This window comes from Bufo gargarizans, chromosome 2 (genome assembly GCF_014858855.1).
Source record: "Bufo gargarizans isolate SCDJY-AF-19 chromosome 2, ASM1485885v1, whole genome shotgun sequence".
NCBI classification, from domain to species: Eukaryota; Metazoa; Chordata; class Amphibia; order Anura; family Bufonidae; genus Bufo; species Bufo gargarizans.
This window is the reverse complement of record NC_058081.1, coordinates 140689662-140715682: the sequence shown is the minus strand read 5'-3', so window position 1 is coordinate 140715682 and position 26021 is coordinate 140689662. Positions and strand designations below refer to the sequence as shown.

Below are 26021 nucleotides of genomic sequence, written 5' to 3'. Positions count from 1 at the left end.
TAGAAAATCAGACTCAGTTATAGGAAAAGAACATTATTCTGTGAGTCACAGAACAAAGTGAGATGAGAAATAACTGATTTTCAGTATGCATTTACAAAGACTCAACCTTTACCATCCTGAAATGGGTAAAAATATGGTAGGGGTGTTGGGAACACATAGTAATTTTATTAAGACCAGCAGTACATGGCTGGACAGTAAAGGTAACAAAATGTCATCTTTATTAGATTACTCATATGTTTGGTTTCAATGGCCGCAGTGAAAACTTTACTGTGAATTTCAGCAACTCAGATGTCCTACAATTTCAACTACTTCCCCTACATCCAGTGCTAAATATTATAACAACAAATATTCCTTAGGGCATTGGTTTTCATTCCAACCTATTGTGGGCCACACATTGTCATTTTTGCTATTACTGGTGTGCATACTGATATATTTTCATTTGGTCATTGGTAGAAATAGCATTTTCTATCCTTCTCTGCAGGTCTGATGGTGGCGAGCTTCCCCATGATTATTTTGGTCATAAATATATTGGCGTGGGTAAAGAAGGAACTCTTGAGATTCATGGAGAGAAGAAGATGTCCTGGACATTTCTGGGCAAGACCCTGCATCCTGGTGGTTTGAGTGAAGGAGGCCACTTCTTTCAAAAGGGTTGGGGACATCGTGGGATCATTGTTCATGCTATTGACCCCAAAACTGGAGACGTGATTCATGCAGATAGGTACTTTTATATGATGTTTTGTTTCTTGGTGTTTCAAATAGTGGAACTAAACGCAGATGTAAAACATGAAACCATTTTAAAGCAATGGGTTATGGGGCATAGGCAGGATTTTAATAAAGTGGAGGATGCACAGCAACAACATCAGAATATATACGTATGGACACACTTGCATAACACGTGTGTGGGTATATACACAAACATGCATGCACACACTCTGTGAAAGACATATGCATACATACTGTATGATCTCTAATGGATTTCTTTCATAAAGGTAGAGGTGGGGACAGAAGGACAGGGCCACTCCTGCCCGCAGTCATGCGGAAGCACTGGAGCTGTAATACTTTCCACCCCTTCTCCTCCATGACCCTACTGCTGTCTTTATGTAATGTGAAAAGCAGATGAAAGCATTACATGCAGATTGTCAAATAATATGGTATCCTGAGGCCATTGTATCTTGAGGAACCACTGTATAGACGAGATAATTTGCTACTTCAGAACCTGCATTTTAGAATTCGGCACACTAGAAAAACTTAAAGTCGCATTATGCCATCAGTAAACTTTTGATATCTCATAGAGGCATATGAAAAGTTTAGATTGGTGGGGGTCTGAGTGCTGAGCCCCCCACCAATCTCTAGAAGGAGATGAGAAGAAGCACTCAGTTAGCTCTCTCCTTGCTGCACAAAATGGGAACAAGACGGGCCCGTAGACTTTCTATTGAGTCTGTCTCACTTCCTGTTCTGCAGCTAAGTGAGGTCTTCTTCTCACCTCGTTCTAGAGATCAGTGGGAGTTCCTATGACATATCAAAAGTTTACTGAAGCTACAGTGCAATTTTAAGGGTACTTTCACAGTTGCGGCAGAGGATTCTGGCAGGCAGTTCCATTGTCGGAACTGCCTGCCGGATCCGGCAATCTGGACGCAAATTTATGGCATTTATCAGACGGATCCGGATGCGGATCCGTCTGACAAATGCATTGAAATACCGGATCCGTCTCTCCGGTGTCATCCGGTAAAAAAGGATCCAGTATTAATTTTTTTTGCATTTCTAAAGGTCTGCGTATGCGCAGACCGGAAAGCCGGATCCGTTTTGCCGGAACACTTAATGCCAGATCCGGCACTAATACACTTCAATGTAAATTAATGCCAGATCTGGCATTCCGGCAAGTGATCAGTATTTTTGGCCAGAGAGAAAACTGCAGCATGCTGCGGTATTTTCTCCTTCCAAAAAACATAAGAGGGACTGAACTGATGTATCCTGAATGGATTGCTCTCCATTCAGAATGCATTAGGATAAAACTGATCAGTTTTTTTCCAGTATTGAGCTCCTGTGACGAAACTCAATACCGGAAAAGAATAACACTAGTGTAAAAGTACCCTAAGAATAAAATTTAGAAAACATTGCATTATGAAGTGTACTATACAATATGTAGGTTTCGTTATAAAAATATTCTTTTCAGTCTAAATTCATAATTTTTTTATTTTTAGGTTTGATACATACAAATCTAAAGATGAGAGCACCCGCCTTGCTCAGTACATTAAATCCGTCCCGGAGGGTACAATATTGTCAGTGGCTGTGAATGATGAAGGATCCAGACATTTGGATGATTCTGCTAAGAAAGTGATGACAAAACTAGGGAGTAGACACTTTCTGCACTTGGGGTTTCGGTAAGTACATTGTCTTTCGTACAATGGGTTATTACTGTTGAGTTTTATAGTTTGCGTTATCTTTACCCTAAGTTTAACCATCCACTATTCATACATGATTGATGTAGGCTTTCTTTAAATGGTAGCATGTTACTTTATATAGCACACAGAGAACTTTTCTAAGCAAGAGTACAGAAGCCTGCTCAGTTCTCTTACAGAGCTTTAGTATGTGACGAGACCGGTTCCTGGTTCTAAAATACAGGATGTTCTGTTCATTGCAGACACCCCTGGAGTTTTATCACTGTGAAAGGTGATCCATCCAGCTCCGTGGAAGACCACGTGGATTATCAAGGTACTGAACACTGAGTGGTATGAAAACTTTCTAGGCTTGCTCATAAATTGCAATATAAAGTATGAGCAATATAAAGCCAGCCTGTCTAAACAAGTATAGCTTTTATAGTATACAAGAACAGGAAGACCTAAGGGGCCTCAATGCTGCTTGGATCTGTCATAGTCCTTCCCTACACAGGGCTGCTGTTTTTCAAACTATAAGACACATCTAAAAGAAAATAAATATTTTTCATGAGAACACAAATCAGACCCAAAATCAGACCACCATTCCTCATCAGACCTCAGATCAGACTCTCATCAGACCCCCAAGCTCAATCAGACCTCATATCAGACCCCCAAGCTCCATCAACCTCTAATTCAGACCTTCCATCAGCCTCAGATCCGACCCTCTTGCCTCCATCAGCCTCAGATCAGTCCCACGTCAACCTCAGATCAGACCCCCATCAGCCTCAGATCAGACCCTCATCAGCCTCAGATCAGACCCTCATCAGCCTCAGATCAGACCCCCATCAGCCTCAGATCAGACCCTCATCAGCCTCAGATCAGACCCTCATCAGCCTCAGATCAGACCCTCATCAGCCTCAGATCAGACCCTCATCAGCCTCAAATCAGACATAAAAAATAATAATAATAAAATATTAAAATATTATATATCCACCCACCGCTCCCTGGTCATCTTGATGTTGCACAGTGTCAGGTCATAGTGTGTGCCTATGTGCACTACGTCCTGACGCTGTATGCAGTCAGGACATGCGCAGCACGGTGCCTGGAAGACCAGGGAGAGATTAGCACTGCCAGCGCAGCGCTGTATTCATTACTCCCCACGCCACCTGCATACTAATGACCGCATCCGTAATGGAGGCAGTCCTTAGCATTTGCTCTATAAGATGAACTGACATTTTCCCCCCACCTTTGGTCTAGAAAAACTGCACCTTATAGTTAATAAAATAAGGTAAATGGCACCACTCTGCAATACCCTCATAGCCAGTACCCAGAAGTGCCACCAGTGAAGTTGCAGCTTATTTATTGTCAAAATCAGTGTGGTCCCAGCAGTCAGGTCCCCACTGAACAGAAAGTAGTGACATACCCTTGTAATATGCTATTACTTTACAATATGATATATTGGCAAAAAATTTGGGATAATTTTGCTTGTTTTGAAAACATTGTATCTTTTTGTACTGTTCCATTTATTTATTTTTTTAACGTACATTGGCAACAATGTTTCAACATCTAAAGACAAGTTGCCAGTCATCTTCAGTGTAGAGACAGCTATAAAATTATGTGTGGCTACCTAGGCTACCAAAAATCTGACTGAATAAAGCAAGAAAATTTTAACAGGGGTTGTCCAATAAAAAACATTCTACTTTTTTTAAACCAGCACCTGGGTCTGAATACTTTTGTAATTGCATGTAATTAAAAATGTTGTATATCCACTGTTATTCACTGGAATCTATCGGTACAGCGCCACCTGCTGTTTGCTCTTTTTCTAATTCCTCTGTCCTGCTCACTGAGATGGAAACACATGCTCAGTTCCATCCTTCAACTGCAATAGAAAGACTACCCCCCCCCCCCAAATAAATAAATAAATAAATAAATAAAAAGTGCACACCCCTCAACTTCCAGCTTGAAATAAATTTAGCAGAGCAGTTGGAAGCAATGAATGGGGAGTCTGTCACTATATATGTGATGTCGGATTTTCATTTTTTACATTAATCATGGAATAGCCCCTTTAATAGTCAGACATAGTTGTCAGGTATAATAAAAGAGGATTATATTAAATTGGGAAAGTTCGCTGAAAATCTAGATAATATTGTTAATCATAGAAAATGAAGACAAGTAGTTAGTGACGGCTGGATTCTCAATGATTTTCTACATCCTTTCTGTCTCCTGTATGGTTAAAATGTCACGACATTGAGGCTTCTTTCATGACGTGATCACCGGTTTACAGTAACCGCTTCCTAAAGTTAATTGTTGTCAGTCTTTTTATGCATAGCTCTTTCTATATAAATAGAAATACATTTTGGAGTAGGTTCTCCTGCCCCCTCCCTGCAGACTTTTCTATGATTTCATCTGTTACCTGCTGCAGTCTGTTTGCTTAACTCGCTTCCTCAGCTATTTATATGTTTGACAGGAAGCAGAAGGTCCGCCGTGGCTCGAGTGCATAAACTTTTCCAAGCTGAAAATGGCGAACACTTTAATGTTTCTTTGGCCAGCGAGTGGGTCCAGGGTAAGTAACAACCCCACCAACCTGTCACAGAGTGTTTGAGAACAACACAGGACTTCCTTACAGAAATGTAATGGCTCATTCATAATAATCTGACATCTTCTGTCTGACAGCTCTCCTGCGCATTTCAGGTCAGTCAAACCACAATTTTCACATAAACTTCCCCTATTTGCTTTTCCTCGTTCGCCATTGGCTCATAACTGTTGGTGTTAGAGCCGTCTTGTTTGGAACACACGGATCATTTATTTAGGAACCGTTGTATATCTGCGGAAAGGCCAGGCAGCCGTGCAGTTCCTTCAGACAGGTCTGCGCATGAGAAATGTATGAGCTTCTAGATGGCAGGCACAGGCCTCCCTTTTAACTCCCTTGCTCTGTTTGCTGATCTTGGCTTACTGAGGTTTTGGCCTTAGCTGGACGGCAACAGCACAAGTACTGTCCAAATTTCATATGGGAATGGTTTCTACATTTCTAGCACAACCTGAAACTGTCACTTGCTATTTTTGATTGAAAAGAAAATTGGTGCTTTCCTTGGCACCAGGATTACTTTTCTAATTAATATTCCCGAATTAGAGATTGAACAGTAATCTGGATTTGCATAAACAATCTCCTTAAACGACGCTACTGAATCTGGGACTTGTGTCATAATACACATCGCAATAGCACCGTCTAACAGGTGGCTTTTTTCTGCAACCTCATGAAACCTATTCGTATTTTCAGTCCACAAACCACAGATCTGCAAGACAGGGAGACCAGCCGTGTGAATAACATAGTTTGCTGGAAAAAGACATCTGTCCATCCAGTTCAGTCTGTTATCTGCAAGTTGATCCAGAGGAAGGCAAAAAAAAAAATAAAATGTGAGGTAGAAGCCAATTTTTCTCAAAAAATAAATAAATTTTGTCAATCAGAATAACTCCCTGGATCAACGACCCCTCTCTAGTAGCTATAGCCTGTAATATTATTACACTCCAGAAATACATCCAGGGCCCTCTTGAATTCCTTTATTGTACTCACCATCACCACCTCCTCAGGCAGAGAGTTCCATATTCTCACTGCTCTTACCGTAAAGAATCCTCTTCTATGTTTGTGTACAAACCTTCTTTCCTCCAGACGCAGAGGATGTCCCCTCGTCACAGTCACCGTCCTGGGGATAAATAGATGATGGGAGAGATCTCTGTACTGACCCCTGATATATGTATATATAGTAATTAGATCTCCCCTCAGTCGTCTTTTTTCTAGAGTGAATAACCCTAATTTTGAGAATCATTCCCTGTCTGAAAAACAGACAAGAATAGGAGATTTTTTTGTGGGCCGGTGGAATGGACATATGGATACGGACACAACACAATGTATTGTCTGCATTTTTTGCGGCCCTATTGAAATTAATGGTTCTGCTTCTGGATGCGGAACAAAAATATGGTTGTGTTCATGAGGCCTTATGGATATAAGTCTTTGGCCATACCAAACAGTATAAAGCAATAAACGTTCCAAAAATAGGAGCACAGATGCAAACAGGTACTTATGCCAGCCATGCAGTCAGCTGAACTCCCTATAAACATGCATGCCTTGAGAGTACATGTTTATTTCAATAAGGGCTCATACACACGGCAGTATTTTGCGTTCTGTAAACGGAACGTATTTTGATTCCGTATACGGTCTGTATTCGGAACCATTCATTTCAATGGGTCCGCAAAAGATGCAGACAGCACTCTGTGTGCTGTCCGCATCCGTTGTTCCGTTCCGTGACCCCCCAAAATTTTTGTCCGTTTTGCGTTCTATAATGGGCCTCCTGTTCCGTTCCTCAAATTGCGGAAGACACATGGGCGGCATCTGTTTTTTGCGGACCGCAAAAATCGGCACGTTCGTGTGCATGAGCCCTAAGGGAAAGAAAAAAAAAACCTGTACAAAATACCTCTAGCCGCAACCTATCTCCTGTTTGTCCAGGATCAGGCTCACAGAAAGCCAGTATGCGCAATCCTTCTTGGCATCTATCTTCCACTGGGGGACATGTCTGTCTTGCCTGAATCAGGTTAAACTCTAATGTATATGCCCATCTTTAGCCTGAGGCTCATGGGTAACCTCATAACCTGATTGCGAGTAATGATTTCACACTGTATAGGATATGTACTAGTAGGCTCCTTTCACACTAGCGTTCGCTGGTCCGCTCGTGAGCTCCGTTTGAAGGGGCTCACGAGCGGACCCGAACGCAGCCGTCCAGCCCTGATGCAGTCTGAATGGATGCGGATCCGCTCAGACTGCATCAGTCTGGCGGCGTTCAGCCTCCGCTCCGCTCGCCTCCGCACGGACAGGCGGACAGCTGAACGCTGCTTGCAGCGTTCGGGTGTCCGCCTGGCCGTGCGGAGGCGTGCGGATCCGTGCGGATCCGTCCAGACTTACAATGTAAGTCAATGGGGACGGATCCGTTTGAAGATGTCACCCTGTGGCTCAATCTTCAGGCGGATCCGTCCCCCATTGACTTTACATTGAAAGTCTGGACGGATCCGTACGAGGCTATTTTCACACTTAGCTTTTATATGCTAAAATAATGCAGACGGATCCGTTCTGAACGGAGCCTCCGTCTGCATTATTATGAGCGGATCCGTTCAGAACGGATCCGCCCGAACGCTAGTGTGAAAGTAGCCTTATGTGGAAGAAGGGCCTTTAAACCTTTGCCATTAAGCACCTGGTCCTTTGTACAACTGTAACCTACAGAAATCCAACTGCCTATAGCTACTATGCTTCCAAACCCACAGTTAGTCCTGTTTTGCTGTGGGACAGTAGACAGTAGCATAATTTTATATCCAGTTTTACCGACTATAACGTCTTGATATGTATCAGAGAGTGTGAGATATACAGCTGTTTTCTATATGCTACTGGAAACTGGCCGATATTTCAGTGTTGTCATCCTGCTGGAAATCCCTGTGACATTCTATCATGCCTTCGCCTGTTATACTACTTGCACAAGTAATCTGTCTTGCATGTGATGTGAATTTCTCTGTCTACATTCCAGATGTGGAGTGGACGCAGTGGTTTGACAAATATGAAAGCACTCGGCCCAGAGACTGGGAAAAGTTGTCTGAATTTCAGGCTGCCTATCCAGGAAAAATCTGCACCCATCCCATTGATATCCAGGTATTATTATATATTTGTGATGTCACCTTTCATTAAATGAAGTGAAAACGTATGTGTAAGCTAATGACCAAACAAATCTGGATTTACATTGGTCAGCTATAGTCCTGTTACATAAAGCAGTGTTATTGCGTTGTAAAAAACTGTCCTTGATGGCTGCAGATCAAAGGCTGCAGAGTTGGGTAGAGTTTAATGACAAGTGAAGATCCTTTATCTGTCATGGTTGCTAAATACCTGATATCTTAAAGGGGTTATCAAACCCCTATAATACCTGGGCCCCTCATATAAGGTTATACTTACCCCACTTACCGGCACCCGCGTCGCTCCTGCTCCTGCTCCCTGCACGGCCACCGCTGCATCTCCCCATCGCAGGGATCGAAAAATACAGAGGGGGGGAGCATTGCAGACAATGGCAGGCTGCAACGGTGACCATCCTCTGTAGCGTCACCCGTGATGCTAGGGAGGCTCGTCCCCGTAGCGGCCTGCTATTTTTCTGCATCCCCCCATCACTGGATGATTTGATCCGCGTGATGGGAAGATGCAGCGGTGGCCGGGTGGGGATCACGAGTGACCGCGGGGGCTGGGAAGCGGGGTAAGTATAACCTGTATGAGGTTCTCCAGCATTAAGGGGGTCACTATAGGGGTTGGGTAACCCCTTTAAGGCCCCTTTATGCCACTCAATGGAACAGGCAATTGTCTGGAAGGGATCGTTCCTTCCCAACAATTGCCTGCTTGTCTGTGGGGGTGAAGCTCTGGATTTACATACAGCGGTCCCCATCTACAGTATGTGTACAGCTGCATTGTTTCTGGGCAGCAGAGTGTTGTTTAGAGAGCACGATCTGCTGCCCAGAAATAATAGTTTAGGTATTAGCACAAACTATTGTATTACCTGATGAATGTGCATTTCATTCCTTTATCCAGTGATCGGCGGTAATCTTTAAATCTGCCAAATATCGAGAACCAGCATTTATACGAACGTTCGTTTATGATAATCGGCCCGAAAACCGGGCATTGTAAAGGAGCCGTTAGATGGAAGGATTTGAGCAATATATTGAGCATAATAGTTCTTTTATTTTCAATCTTTTTGAATATTTGGGTATTTTTTAAGCTAAAGGTGATTGGGTTACTTACTATGTTCTTTCAGACCTTAAACTGTAGCTAAATGTATCAGATGCCTTAAATGGGGTTCTGCAGTTCTTTTAAACTGATGATCTGTCCTCTGGATAGATCATCAGCATCTGATCGGAGGGGGTCTGACACCCGGGACCCCCGCCGATCAGTGAACAGAGCTTAGCCCCGCCCAGACCTAGTCGTGACGTTACTGGGCCTGTGGTAAACAGCGAGAAGGCCACGGCGCTACTGCCAGTGCCACTGCCTTCTCAAACAGCTGATCGGCAGGGGCCCCGGGTGTCAGACCCTCCGCCGATAAGATACTGATGATCTGTCCAGAGGATAGATCATCAGTTTAAAAAAACTGCGAAACCCCTTTAAATACATGGTGGCCCATGGAAACGTATCTCGCCTCAAATATCTTCAAATCAAACTGCCTTAAAGTAAATATGTCTTAGTTGTCCATAGCAACCAATCAGAGCTCAGCTTTTAGTTCCTACAGGGCTCTAAAAAAATGAAAGCTGAGCTGTTGCTATGGACAACTAAGACATATTTACTATTAAACAGTTTGATTTGGAGATATTGAAGGCAGGCTACTTTTTCATGTACCACCCGGTATATATATATTAAAGGGTATCAAAAAGGCCACCTGTTTGAGATGATCACCCCTTAGGATGCATTCACATGACCATGCCGTGTTTTGCGGTCCACAAATTGCAGATCCGCAAAACATGGATGCATTTTGTGGAAAGCGCAGGGCCGGCACTATATAGAAAATGCCTATTCTTTAAGCCTGTTCTTGCCAGCACTTGCGGACAAGAATAGGACATGCTCTATATTTTTTGCGGGGCCGCTGGCCTCATCTTTTGCGGCCCCATTGAAATGAATGGGTCCGCACCCGTTCCGCAAAATTTTGGTTACTGTCTCATAGAGGTTGCACTGTGTTTCCTACCATACACGCAGTTTTGCTGCCCATCTCTGTAGTTAAGAAAACAGGTTTGACACTCGAGACCACTAGCGTCTCATTACTGAGCATAAATACAACCACATGCTCCATATACAGTTATAAGCTTTTCTGTGATCACAGTCGGCTTCTTAAGCTCATTTTGAACGTCTGGGTTTGTTACAAAAGGTAAAATTTGGCATGTAATGCAAACAGCCCCACAGAGGTGGCATAAGCCTCTACATTCACTTCTCACAAGGTAGGGGATTAGATGGAATGTCATCAAACAACCTCACACAGAGAGGATTTCTGAGGCTGTTTCATTTAACACCAGGGGAGCAAAATACCAGCTAATATCATAAACCGTCAGACAAAGCCCACACTATGAGTAAATGAAAAAGAAAAATCACATACATTGTATAGTTCACAAAAATATTATCTTGGAACAGATTAAACGAGGTCAGTTGATTAGTTTATACAGCTCCAGTGCACACCTAGTGGTGAACTGTGGGATTGACTCTTTATGATCTTATACTGGTGGCATATGATGGAAATTATGAGATGAGATAAATGGATTTCATTATATATATGGTTTTCAATATATATTATGGGCAGATCAAGAACATTTTGGGGTATTTGCAAATATTGGTTAAATCTGTTGCATTAGTCGTATATGGCCTGCTTATGCTGCAGGTTACAAAGTTACAGTGTAATATATATCACTTATGAGAGAGGTACAGAGTACATGGGAAATTGGACAGGTCTATTAGTGTTTGCAGGCTTGTCTGTGCTGGTAGGTGTAGGGGCATGTCTGCTTATCTGGGGCACATGGCAAGACAGTTCCCTGCACCCCCCCCCCCCCCCCCCATGTATTCTGTAGCACCTGTCAGTGGAAACTGTAGCTTAGTGGAAGCAGTAGCTTAGGCCTCTTTCACACTTGCGTTGTCCGGATCCGGCGTGTACTCCACTTGCCGGAATTACACGCCGGATCCGGAAAAACGCAAGTGTACTGAAAGCATTTGAAGACGGATCCGTCTTCAAAATGCGTTCAGTGTTACTATGGCAGCCAGGACGTTTAGCTTAAGGTCGGATCCGGATCAATGCCTTTCAATGGGCATTAATTCCGGATCCGGCCTTGCGGCAAGTCTTCAGGATTTTTGGCCGGAGCAAAAAGCGCAGCATGCTGCAGTATTTTCTCCGGCCAAAAAACTTTCCTTTCCGGAACTGAAGACATCCTGATGCATCCTGAACGGATTTCACTCCATTCAGAATGCATGGGGATAATCCTGATCAGGATTCTTCCGGCATAGAGCCCCGACGACGGAACTCTATGCCGGAAGAAAAGAACACAGGTGTGAAAGAGCCCTAAACCTACGTTTTAATAACCAATATAGTCACTTCACATGCTCACACTTCTTACTCTTTGTCCTGCTACCTACTGTATGTTACCATTTTATGCTAAACATTTGATATATTGTTGCCGTTCTTTCACTTACAGGTCACTACAGTTGATGGGACAAACATACCAACACAGGTCTTCTACAAAGGAGGCCATGATTATAGGTTTGAATGTCGTCAGAACAACAAAGTTCATGCACAGTGCCCAAACTACAAAGTTCGTTTCCTCTGCGGAGAGCCAGGTGGTTATCTTCATAGCAAAAGTGTTTCTTATTTTCACCTTTTTTTGATATTCACAACAATATGCATTACTTATTCCACACAACCTCAACTAGTAAGAATGAAGAAAAGCCTGGATGACTGGATGGGCAGGGTTATGAGCACATTATACAAAGAAGTGCTATCAGAAAAGTACAGCAAGTACTTTAATTTTAACTTTTACAGTGAAATAGATACCGATTGATCAATTCAGACCAATAATCTACTATCTATACTAGAATTAGATGTAGATTCACCAGGAGGGGACATACTGTAAAAAACAGGGCTATTATACAACTGTATTATGTCATCTGATCCCTTTCAAGGCTCACAAAGCCACCAAATCCTACATAGTCTGTCTAGCAGACTAGCACAGATATCAAATACATACCATCTTAGGACTCTTTTGCAGGCCCAGTGTCCTCCCATGCACGGATCCTAGTAGATGCAAAAAGTAAGCCAATCCATCACTTGAATAAAAGAAAATAGACCATAGCTTTAGTCCATCGTAGTTACGTGGTGTGAGGTGTTGGGTTTGTGTTAAATAGTAAGTAGTTGCTGATCCCACTTGCAGTGACTAAGAACGCAGTTTGCATTCGAATCACGTAAGCGGTTTCTCTGGGGCTGCTATGTTACTGCTATTATGTCACTCACTCCCCTGTGCAGACCCCAATGTCCTACAAACTGTAGAAACTGCACATGTAGTATGCCCTCCTCCAAGACCCCCACCCCATTTTATTTCCCGCCAAGGATATTCTTGGATCATCTTAACAGTTGACTCCAAATACATCTGTATCACAGTCCACCTCCATTTGTTACAGAAGAAGGGTTAAAATATGCACAGTCTAAAAGTTTATCAACTGTGGTATTAGAGCGACTGTAACACGTGCGGCAAAGCCCGAATGAGTTAACTCCATGTATTTTGGAAAATATGTTTTCATTAAAATTGGCATTCTTACACAATTGTCAACTGCATCATCCTCACCACATGCTAAATGTAAAATCATGTTTTTTCCCCTCTGAAAATTTATTAGTTACGGGTGTTAGAATATCCCACATGGAATTCTGTGTCCATGTTTCTATTAAGATGAGTATTCTGTTCCACTTTTTATGTAACAACAAGCCATGTGCCCAGTATATTCCCATGTTTCTGTAATACAACTATTGACCTTTGCTGGGATATTCCATATTAGAGTGTAAGCTCCGTATGTAAAAAAATAAAACTTACAATATGTAGTCATAATATAAACTAAGATAATTATCGTGTCTGCTATGCTGAAATTCTGAAGATTTTCTCATGAAGTACCAAGTTACAATGAATCCATCACAATGAAATCTCGAAAAAAAAAGTGCAGCTTCCAGTGCAATAAATGTCTATTCAAGGGTTTTCTCCATAAAAACTTAAATGGGTATTCTAGCACAAGAAAAAACTGTCCCCAGTCAATGATTGACTGAACAGCATTCACAGCTATTTCCTACTGTCTTGAGAACAAGAGAGTTGGAGTGGAGTGTTGTGGGGACCCAAGCCGGTTGTATCGGCAGTGGTGGGGAATCGGTGAGTATGAGTTCAGTAACTTTTTACAGCATATGCAGCCCCTGGGACAGCTTTTTTCTTGCATTCGAATACCTATGGAACAAAAAGTTATTTTAAGATTTGTTGAGTAGCTTTGTAGGAACAAAAGCCCACTTCTACAGTGTATCAGACAAGTGGTAAAGAAAATGTCTCCCGGTCATAGTAAAATGAGAAATTATCCTATTCTGTGTTTTACAGTGAAGCCCCGACTGACAGTGACTGTTGACACCAACGCGAACAGTACCATCCTGCATTTGGCAGATAATGCCCGGTCATGGAGAGCTGGCGATATTATTGTGGTGACCAGCACAGACTATAGCATGTATCAAGCAGAAGAGTTCAAAGTACTACCCTGTAGGGCTTGTGCTCCCAATCAAGTCAAAGTGGAAGGTAAAAAAAACCTCTTTTACATTGCTCACAGGTGCGACTGTAATTTATAGCTTGAATTGCTCACAGGTACGAATTTGATTTATAGCTTTAAGCAATCAAGTAAATAGTATTTATCTGTTATAAGTCAATCTGTGATATACCACTATACAACTGACACTAGACATAAAGAAAACACCTGACAACCACCTCCATCCTAGGATCCTGCAAGGTCTCTGGTTCTTTTCATTGTCAGTGCATAGGTGGGGAATGTCTCTGCCATAATAATAGAAGTTCTCATCATGTAAAATATTCAATGCTGTTAGCAGCACCAGGCAAACATGTACCTATGCCTGAGTGTACTCCGCTTGGAGGGCCCGTGGCTGTCCATTAAACAGACCAAAGATGTGAAGGATCCACCATGATTTTTCCTTCCAGGGGCCTGCATTCTCCTGCAGCCAGCCCCAGAAATATTGTCCATATGCATTAATGCTAATTATCAGATAATGGGGCTCAAAATGCTTTACAGTGGTATATTTGACATATATAGACCAAGAAACATTTTGTGACATGTCCAATAAACACTCTAACCAGTAGAAAACCTTACAGCGATCAACTGGTGAAGGGGGATGACATTATGGGGGATATTTCAGCTCTAGTCTAGATCTCTTAAGAGTAAGGCTAGTTTCACACTAGCGTTCGTCGGTCCGCTCGTGAGCTCCGTTTGAAGGAGCTCACGAGCGGACCCGAACGCCTCCGTCCAGCCCTGATGCAGTCTGAATGGAGCGGATCCGCTTAGACTGCATCAGTCTGGCGGCGTTCAGCCTCCGCTCCGCTCGCCTCCGCACGGACAGGCGGACAGCTGAACGCTGCTTGCAGCGTTCAGCTGTCCGCCTGGCCGTGCGGAGGCGAGCGGATCCGTTCAGACTTACAATGTAAGTCAATGGGAACGGATCCGCTTGAAGAGGTCACCATATGGCTCAATCTTCAAGCGGATCCGTCCCCCATTGACTTTACATTGAAAGTCTGAACGGATCCGCTCAGGCTACTTTCAGACTTAGAAAATTTTCTAAGTTATTAATGCAGACGGATCCGTACTGAACGGAGCCTCCGTCTGCATTAATATGATCGGATCCGTTCAGAACGGATCCGATCAAGCGCTAGTGTGAAAGTAGCCTAACTCAAAAGTGTATACATTATACAAGCTAACGTACCTCTACATGCACACATTATATCATATTTGTATTAGACAAGCAGAATGACAAGAAAGTGAATGCTGATACAGTACGACACAAGGACCAATGCATCACATATTTTAATGCTGATGTATTATGGAAATGTATAGTACTGGATTATTGGATTGGATATTTGTGCTTCAGGGACTAATAGAATCTATTTCATTTCATACAATGGGAAATGGCACTTGACCTCTAATAATCTTTCTTTTACTAATGAGTGTTTTGGTGACCCGTTAAGCATTACCTCTGTGATTTCCTCGTAGTCAGTGTCAGACAGCTCCATGAGTTTTTTATTTGTTTTTTGTTATTTATCTGCATCTTTAGAAACCTTGTTGCATTTCTAAATATTTCCTGTAGAAAGATGGGCAAAACTGATAAGTAGTGGAACATTCCTCTCCATTGACTTTGTCACCTTTATCTTCTGTATCTAGACTGCAGGGGGTATTGCACTTTGTGGAAAGTTGTATCAGGATAATTGTATCCACTCGGTGTGACTTGGGTTGCTTTGCCAAGGGAAAGGTTGGACATTTTTCAAAGAAAATAGAAGCGGTCAGGAAAATGTAACAGAGAGGGGATAAAAAGCAAGCAGTTCAGCGAAAGGCAGAGTTCAGCCAGAGGGGCATAAACTTTTAGTGTATAAGGGGTCAGGGAGCGGGGTACTCACATTATATATATACGGTAGTGTAATATTCTGCAAACCAATAAGTTATTTCAACCACATTTCCTTTACTCTCTTAAAAGAGATGGAAACGTATGCATATGAGTATTCAGCTACAAATAGGCTTTTTAGTATAAGAGCAGCTTATATTTCACCATCCTGTGATTCAGTCCTAAAGCTGTCCTTGCTAGGTCCTAAACATCTGTGTTTTCTTATTTCAAACTCATTTTGTCTGATTTATGGTACATATACATGCTGTCCCCTTTAATCTGATAAGCATGGTCTCTTGTTGGTAGGGACTACATGTCAAGACAGTTCAGTGCTCCGTTGCTTCACTTGCAGATGACATCCTTTTTCCTGAGGCAAATATCATCATTTCATAAGAATTCCATATACACCGTGAAATCAGAGCACAAACTTTGTAACATCTGCAAGTAACCAAAAAAATGACAAGTTAGTTTCTGGGGAGTGTATACAGGTGAAACTCGAAAAATTAGAATATTGCGCAAAAGTCCATTTATTTCAGTAATGTAAATTGAAAGGAGTTGCAGTAATGCTGGTTAAAATTAGAATTTTGTGAAAAGGTTCAATATTCTAGGCTCACTCTAGTCAGCTAATTAATCCATACCCAGGGCTGGCCTCACGTGTTCAGGTGCCCTGTGCGAGCTAATTTTGTGGCGCCCCCTTAAATTAAGGATGACAGACACTGGGTATGATTATGGGGGCAGGGGACTGGATAAGGGTGACACTGGGTATGATTAAGGGGCAGGGGACTGGCTCTGGGTGATACTGGGTATGATTAAGGGGGGCAGGGGACTGGGCAATGGTGACAGGGTATGATTAAGGGGGGCAGCAGACTGGCTATGGGTGACACTGGGTATGATTAAGGGCCTTATAATGTGCCAGTAAAAAGAGACCCCCATAATGCTCCCCAATAATGTGCCAGTAAGTGTCCCCATAGATGCCCCCCCATCATGTGTCAGTATCAAGTGCCTCTCTCCCCCCAATGTGCCAGTATCATAGTGCCATCTCCCCCCAATGTGCCAGTATCAAGTGCCATCTCGCTCCCCCCAAATTGCCAGTATCATAGTGCCATCTCTCCCCCCAATGTGCCAGTATCATAGTGCCATCTCCCCCCCAATGTGCCAGTATCAAGTGCCTCTCTCCTTCCCACCCCCATGTGCTAGTATCATAGTGCCAACCCCCCCCCATGTGCCAGTATCAAGTGCCAAAGCCCCCCCATGTGCCAGTATCAAGTGCCTCTCTCCTCCCTCTCCATGTCCCAGTATCATAGTGCCATCTCCCCCCCCCCACAGTGCCAGTATCAAGTGCCTCTCCCCTCTCATGTCCCAGTATCATAGTGCCATCTCGCCCCCCCAAAGTGCCAGTTTCATAGTGCCATCTCCCCCAATGTGCCAGTATCAAGTGCCTCTCTCCTTTCCACTCCCCATGTGCCAGTATCATAGTGCTAAACCCCCCATGTGCCAGTATCAAGTGCCAACCCCCCCATGTGCCAGTATCAAGTGCCTCTCTCCTCCTCCCTATGTCTAAGTATCATAGTGCCACCCCACAAAGTGCCAGTATCAAATGCCTCCCCCCCATGTCCCAGTATCATAGTGCCATCTCCCCCCCCCAAAAAAAAGTGCCAGTATCAAGTGCCTCTCTCCTTCCCCCCCATGTTCCAGTATCATAGTGCCATCTCCCCCCCAATGTGCCAGTATCAAGTGCCTCTCTCCTCACACCCCATATTTGCCAGTATCATAGTGCCATCTCCCCCCTCCCAATGTGCCAGTATCAAGTGCCTCTCTCCTTCCCACCCCCACATGTACCAGTATCATAGTGCCAACCCCACCATGTGCCAGTATCAAGTGCCTCTCTCCTTGTCCTCCATGTGCCAGTATCATAGTGCCAAACCCCCCCATGCCAGTATCAGGTGCCAACCCCCCTCCCCCCATGTGCCAGTATCAAGTGCCTCCCGCTCCCCCCATGTGGCAGTAACAGTCGGGTATTTAAAAAAGAAAAAAAACACTTATACTTACCTCCGTGTCAGCGATGCGATGCAGGCCTCTTCTGGCCTCTATGTCCATATATGGAGTCAGTGCTTGTGTATTCTAATTTAGCCTGTATTTCAGAAAAGTTTCTGCTGGGACTCGAACCCACGACCTTCTGTATCAGAGGTAAAGCACTTAACCACACAGCTATAAGAGCTGCATAGCCACTGACTGAAAAAATATGAGACTTCTACTGTAGACTCGTTTATAGCTATGATAGCTAGTGTACATCCATACACATGACAGCTGCCCCAGCGCACTCAGCCTGCCATATCTCTATATATGATAGCTGCCCCAGCACACCCAGCTCTGCTACATCTATACACATGACAGCTGCCCCAGCACACCCAGCTCCCCTACATCTATACACATGACAGCTGCCCCAGCACACTCAGCTCTGCTATATCTCTATATATATATCTACTGTATAGTAATACTTAGAGATATATAGATATAGCAGAGCTGAGTGTGCAGGGGCAGCTGTCATGTGTATAGATGTAGCAATGCTGGGTGTGCTGGGGCAGCTGTCATATATAGAGATATATTAGAGCTGAGTGTGCTGGGGCAGCTGTCATGTGTATAGATGTAGCAGAGCTGGGTGTGCTGGGACAGCTGTCAGGTGTATAGATGTAGCAGAGCTGGGTGTGCTGGGGCAGCTATCATATATAGAGATATACCAGGCTAAGTGCACTGGGGCAGCTGTCATGTGTATGGATGTACACTAGCTATCAAAGCTATAAATGAGTCTACAGTAGAAGTCTCATATATTTTTAGTCAGTGGCTAAGCAGCTCTTATAGCTGTGTGGGTAAGTGCTTTGCCTCTAAAACAGAAGGTTGTGGGTTCAAATCCCAGCAGACTCCCTCTTCTGAGGATGACAATACAGATGACTATGCCTTGGATTTGAATCTCATAAATGAGAAGTGTGCCACAGGCAGGGCGTCTATAAAGTAGTGAGGGTGCTGCTGGGAGGTGAGAAAAGGCTGCTGCCGTCCTGCATGTTGTTACAGTGTGTGGTGTTTGAGGCAGTCCTCGTTGTCGGCACAACTTAGCCACTGAGTGCCCCTGTTGCCATGGCGCCCAGCTCGCACACCCCAAAGGCTGTAAGCAAAGGGTACCTCAAAATTTTTACTTTGGGGTTTCATATTCTAATTTTTCGAGTTTCACCTGTATATCTTGTAAAGGAATCAGAGAGGGTTTAGGTATTAAAAGGGTTGTCTGAGTTTAAATAAAAATTACTACATTGCAGGGAAGAGGTTAAAATAATAAAACAACTCTGGTCCTCTCAGCCAGACCTTGTTTATATGACTGCAGTGGCAATGTGCCTGTATACCACATGTGACCGCAGCAGTCTCATGCCCGATACCACTGAGGACAGTGATTGGCTGCAACAGGATGCACAACATCATTGCTGCATCCAAGAAGATGATATCATGGATACACCAGCAGGGAGGATTGGATAGGCACCACTGGAGCTGAGGGGGGGTTTGAACCAATAAATATAAGTTTTTATTACTTTAACCACATCCTTCCCAGTCATGTAGCAAGCTTTATTTTTAACTGTGACAACCACTTTAAGCAATGGTTTTAAATGAGTGGTGGCCAAATAATTGATCCAGATCTCGTAAAAAAAACTCAATCTGGGTCTCAATGTGGGAAAATGGATTCTCAAAAGTCAGTCACATCCTTATCTAGTTAATTCCCATTAGGGAATCATAAATGAACCTGTGCCAGTATCCAATGCTGTTAGTAACAGTGCTGGATTCTGATATCAAAGGACCTTTGTGCAAGAAGTATGTCTGTCTCCCAGGTTATACAATGCCAAAAATGGTACACAAAGCTGGACACATGAGACACAAGCTGCTTACACATGGAACATTCTCCCCACAAAAATACCATTAAAGGGGTTGTGCAGCCGGTGCATATTGATGTCCTCAGAATAGGACGATTGAATGGGACGAGCACATGTAATTACTGTGCAGTGTAATCTTGAAAAGCAAGTAGCTTTGGCAAAAGGATAGGTCATCAATATGTACTGGCTGCACAACCCCTTTAATGCAATAGGCACATAGTGCACACAAGCTGCACACACAGAGTGCATATTGAACATATTTGGTTAACAGTATAGACCGATCATTGCAATACTTACCTATTTACTTTTATAGACTCCTGAATCTTGAGAAATAGAATTCAAGTAGGACATAGGTTTCTACCTGAGGCAGTCCTCCACCGCTAAGTTCTGTCTGTGTAGCCGCTAAGTACCACGCTTTGATTTGATAAGATAAACCCCACACATTACTGCAATGGCTAAAACAACAAATAAAATAGCATCTGACCAGTGGGGTACCTTCCATGGAAGCAGACAATGCGTCTGCTACGGGGACTGGGCCAGAAATCCCTTCTTCTATTCTTAACATGCATTTTCTAGGAAGTAACCACTAGGGAGCTCAGTGCAAAGAGATTATTACAGCTTCCATTGCATTCATTGGTAACTGTATAAATTCCCTAGTGGTGGCTGCAGGAAGGTAGTTTTATAATATATTATGTGAAGGGAAGATATCAATGTGCATTTATGTAATTTTTCTGGTGGAGATCGGCATAGAATGATCGCCGTATTTTGGAAGCACCTGTTCCACTTTTTTCCAACATAGAATTTGTAGACATAAGACTAGGACATAGAAGCCAAGACATATTTAGAGGGCTGCTCTTTTTTATTACAATTTCTTTTAGTTAAAATTGACTCCTAATAAAACATGTAAATTTGTAAAAAATTTAGATATTGTACTATGTGTTTCATGTTGCCTCGGAGTGTTTGACGCACCCGTACTGGGAAACATGGTCGTGCACGGCGGCTTATACTATGTTTTGCTGTGGGGGCCCTATGAGATCTTCTTTTATCAACCTTCATGTTGATAAAAAAGAAAACAAGTTATGTCTCTCACAAAATGGCGATTAGAAAACAAAAAAATTGCCACGTCATAAAGGCTAAGATTGACTGCAGCGGTAAGGGGTTAACATTCCCATAGTATTCATTAATGATGAGCCTGTAAACTGCAAATTTACGGTACCATTCCGTTGTGTCTCAGTGCAGGCCATTGATCGCTAGCAGTCTGTGCTGTTGAGACAGGTTCTGGCACAGAGAGATGTCAGCAGCCAAGCTTTTCATGTCAGGGTCTTGTAATAATCTATGCATGGGCTATCTTTAACACTAATCCTCCCACGATTTCTTGAAAAATGTTTTCAATGACGAACAGAAACTTCTCCATGATCACAGCAAGACAGATGTTGTGTATGTTATACTTTCTTTATTTTTTCATGTCGAAGGATTGCTAACAAATGGTTATGCAGTGCTGTGTTGAAATAAGAGATTTAAGTGGATTTAAACATCTGGTTTAGGGATTTTGTGTAGATACAGGAATAAAATATAAGTGAACTTGTTTAAAAGTTGCAATCAGTCATATTCGGTATCTGGTAATTACTGGAATAGTTAAATAATAATAAAATCATCTATGATTAATCCCCTTAAGTTCTCTTAGCCAGCATAATGGGATGTTGTCAGAATGTGCCACATTTTTTGTCTTTAGATCCAAAATTCTAAGTGAATTAATTTCATAAATTATATTTATAGAAGTAGGATGTAATTTTTTTCTGAGAAACACACTGCTGCTTCACACAGTCGTCAGGTTCATAAGATTCTGACTGTCTGAAGCTGCTACTTGGGGCTGCTAGCTTAGTGCATATAGATTGATTATTGGGTTGAATGTATGAATCAGTATGCAGGAGGCTCCTAAATTCCCCTAGCAGGAAGCTAGAAACGTATTAATCACTATAAAGGATGGCTGTAAAAGTAGATTTATACCATATATAGAATTATATAATGAATTTAATCAGGTTTTTTTATATTTTAAGTATTGATTTTTTTTGTTTTTCTACAGTGAAATCAATTAATCTTACTACATCATTATTATCTACTCAGATAATGTCTCAGATAAGAACTAAGATTGCCATATAGCATATATACAGTAGCTGTCGGACAAATACTCGATCCCCCGATACTCATGCCCTCTCAGCTCAGCCAAGCATGCTTGTGTTCTCAGTGGACAGAGGGGAATAAGCTGCTTTCTGACACCTCGGGTGCAGCTTATTTCCTGAGAGAACAAAAGATTGGGAATTTTGAAGTCCAACATGCCCAATTTTACTTTTCCCCAGGATACCCTTATACATAGTAGATAGTCATCGTCTGGTCCAGCCAAAATCTGGTTTGTCCGGCATTCATCTTATGTTTATGGCCATTTTCTGACCAATCATTGGTCAGATGGCTGTTTACACGGAAAGATCTTCTGTTATACTTACCAACTATTGGTCTGATTAAACAGAAATTGATATCCTGTTGGTATAATACAGCCCTAAATCACTGCCGTCTTATCAGTAACTGATAGCTATATACCGTATGTATGCATACTTACACAGAGAATGTTATGAATCGCTGATAACACCTCCCCCGTGTACAACTATCAGTGACTGCCAGCTATCTATGTATACATACTTACACAGAGAATACTATCAATCACTGATAGCACCTCCCCTGTGTACAAGTATCAGTGACTGACAGCTATCTATGTATACACACTTACACAGAGAATGCTATTATCACTGATAACACCTCCCCTGTGCACAGCTATCAGTGATTGACAGATATCTCTGTATACACACTTACAGGGAATCCTATCAATCACTGATAACATCTCCCCCATGTACAACTAAAGTCAGAGGACAGTTATAGATGTATAAATTACAGGTTTTCCTGAACTTTTTACAAATCTGCTCAGCTCCTCCCGCTCTGTAACCTGCTGCCTCTAGACTGCGCTGCAATTTGTGGTGGATAGTCCCCTTTAAAGGGAATCTGACACACCCCTAAACTAGAGGAAGCAGTGAATAGTGTAAGTGATGCTGATTCCAATTATGTAATTTTTATCTTCATACTCACTTGGTTCTGATGCTGTGCTCCTACATATCAGCAGTAAAATGCATTAAGGGGACTCCTCTTTGAGTTCTCTCCATTATGTGCAGGAGCTCAGGAGTCCCCTCAATGCATTTTACTGCTGGTTTGTTGGAGCACAGCATCAGAATGGAAGTGAGTATGAAGATAAAAATTACATAACCTCAGAACCACTTACCTTATAACTAACTATAGTTTTTGGTTTTGGAGCTGACAAATTCTCTTTAAACTGTTCTTACTACTTTTCACAGTTTAATTACCTAACATAATTTAGTAATTCCAGGTGATGTGTTATGTAAAGACTAGGTATGGATTTAGAGATTGATATACTGGGTGACGTGATGAGAGATTTAGTGTTATTTTTCAGTCGCTATGGGCATGCGAGGAGGTAAGAATGTTGAAAGTGATATCATAATAAAGTGTTATTGAAAAACCATTAACCAAGTTCAGAAGAATCCTTCCCTGAGGGACTGAGACTCGGCTACAGGAATGAGTTAATGGTGTGCCATTCGGATAAACTATATTTCCAGTTTTTCTATTCATTTTCGCAAACATCTGTTAGAATATCCCAAAAACTAAATTTAGTTTGACCTGGCTCTGTTCTTTATTACATGGAGCAAAAACTTTGGCACCTCTAATAACCCATGTCCAAGCTCCATAACCTCATCTTCAATCACTTGTCACTTAGCAATAAGAAACTTTAAAGAATAATATTTGTAATGATGTTATAAAAAGCCTGCGTGGGTTTATGGAATCTTTATGCCATGAGTCAGGACCTTGATTCCCAAAAACATATCTAATCCACTGCTAATTGCAACTCAAACCCCTCTGACAATTCTTCTGCATGTTCTTCACCATAATGGGATACTTGGGGCCACAGGAAACATGAAGGATTACCACAGATATGTTGTTCTAACACAAGAGCTGGCGTAAAGTGATATTAAGTGGCCACTCACCTGTGCTGAATAAACAGGTTTGAGGAGCTAACAGAGAATATATTAAGAAATAATGCATATATTTTTTGCAGAAATGATCAAAATTAAAACAAAATTAAATCAGAACTATAACAGTGTATAGTACTATGCATTTATATATTTTTTTCTCCATTTTTTTTTAACATTTTGAAGTAATGATTAAAAGTGACTCCATCTAAAGCTAAATGTCATCCCCTACAATCGGAACCACAGAGTTATCCAGGAAAGTAAAATAGTGTCAGAGACTGCTCAGGCTAGATCGCATTTACAGTTTTGTAATGTATGTGTATATGCATCCATCGGTGATGATGGTCTAAGAGGAAATGCAATTTTCCATCCATAGATCTGTAGTGATTTATCCCTCCTTGATATACATATGCAGGGTTGATGTGATCTACACCTAGACCAGCTAGAAAGACTTAGGGGGAGAATTATCAAAGACTGGCTTTTTTCTGCACTGCTGGCCCATGTGCCTTATTTTTAAAGCCTTATTTATGTCATATATTAGTAAGTGATTAGTAAGCATCATCCAGCAGACTGCGCACCAGTATGAAATCTACGGCAGCTTGGAACTGCCATAGATTGCTGTCATCGTGGTGTTTGCAACTTTTTAAAGTTTTTATTTTTAAAATTCCTAATCTCCACTTCACATCTTCAATAAAGACAAATATAGTAAAAGAATGGTACATCACTCCTCCAAAAAAGAAAAGAAAAAAAGAGGAAATAAAGCTAAAAAATTCCTCTCACTCCCTCTTCCCATTTCTCCATCCATCCCATCATGAATCTCATCTACTTTCTAGAAACACATCCCACCTTTCCCATATCACCTAAAATTTTGACATTTTATCCAATCTAATTGCATCTAATCTTTCTTCACATTTAGCTAAGTTTATTCTTTCTATCACTCCTCCTAACTCACCCTCAGAACTCTTCAATTTTTTGCAAGACACACTTTACTAGCTACATAAACATGTTAAATCAGAATATTCCTCCTCTTGGAAACTCTATCTCAATGCATTCTCAAAAGACAACTCTCAGGGGACATTGTCACATCTCTTCCCATTACCTTATCGAACATCTTACTTCCTCCCAAAATCCCCCAGCTATCAAACAATCCCAACACATATGCTTTAATGTTCCTTTCTCACCACATCCCCTAGCTATCTGGAGTTAAATAAGCTCTATGATACAGTGTTAAAGCTGTTTCTACCACTGACATTTGCTGACGGCCTCTGCTCAACTTCTCACTTATATCATTCCATTTCTCCCTTGTCTAGTAAATTCCTAAATCCTGCTTTCACTTGAACAAATTCTTCCACTTATCATTCTATAATTCATTGATATCAGAGTACAACCTGGCAATCATACCTTTACCCAAAGAACCCTGCATATATAATTTCTCAAGCCATGTTTCTTTTGCCTTTCCCTTTCATCATAAACCTTGTTCACAAAGCCAAACATCTCTAAACTGAACATCCGTCTTTGAAAAATAGCTATCTAAATTTCCCATCTAACAATAAACATTTTGGCCTCACAATACCCTTCCCTATCATCCAGTTACAATTCTCTTCCTTTAACCTTGTTTTAAACAAATGATTTCCCAAAAATATTACTTAAGACACTACTGCCCTCAATTTTCTTCTCTTATTCATTTCTCCCCATAAATTTAAAGACATTCCACCACTGGGACTCTCTTTTAAACTCTTTTTTTAAGGTTTCTACCATGCCCATAACACTGTCTCACACCTCAAAGGATAATTCAAGTCTTCCTCCAAATCCACCCACAATGACTTCAACCCTACTGTCACTGTACTTGTCCTCATGAGCTGTGCTACCTGGTTCACTTTATAATAGTTGTTGGAACTGACCAGCCCCTCCCCCCTCCCTTCCTTCTATTAATCAGCATTACCTTCCTAGACACTCTTGGCCTTTTATTGTTCTATATGAACTTAAAAAGTCCCTTTGAAGTAGATCTAAATCTTTCCTAATTACTGTAATAGCAAAAACACCTAAATAATACAATATATGTAGTAAGATCATCATTCTGAGAGCATTAATCCTGCCCATAATAGATAACAGTTTATTATCACTACCTTTTCTTGCTTATGGGCCAACTTCAGATATTACAAATGATGTAGAGCCGAACTGGTTGAGAGAGAAATCTATCCAAGATACAACCAAGTCTTTGGTCTTACCTTAGTGTGAACTGTCAGTGAAATGGTTGATGACCCTAGTGCCAAGCTTCAGTAACACTTCAACATTCGTGGTGCACAATTGCATCTGCAGCTGGAGAGCAGTATGCAAGGCACCTTGTAGGTACACAGGTTGGGGAATGCCTGCGTTTGCGATCCACGATTTCTATTCTTTTGTCTGTATGCAAACGATAATCTTCTG

At 42.0% G+C, this 26021-nt stretch overlaps 1 protein-coding gene across 5 annotated transcripts in view; it reads left to right on the top strand.

The window, feature by feature from the left end:
* LOC122927572 (cell migration inducing hyaluronidase 1) overlaps positions 1–26021 on the top strand; it is a 121213-nt gene that overhangs the window by 56612 nt on the left and 38580 nt on the right. For all 5 annotated transcript variants that reach the window (XM_044279522.1, XM_044279521.1, XM_044279520.1 and 2 more), the window contains 7 exons: positions 482–718; positions 2202–2381; positions 2642–2712; positions 4843–4938; positions 7943–8064; positions 11613–11754; positions 13542–13733. In XM_044279522.1, coding sequence (XP_044135457.1) covers positions 482–718; positions 2202–2381; positions 2642–2712; positions 4843–4938; positions 7943–8064; positions 11613–11754; positions 13542–13733 — 1040 coding nt within the window. The remainder of the gene's footprint in view (positions 1–481; positions 719–2201; positions 2382–2641; positions 2713–4842; positions 4939–7942; positions 8065–11612; positions 11755–13541; positions 13734–26021) is intronic.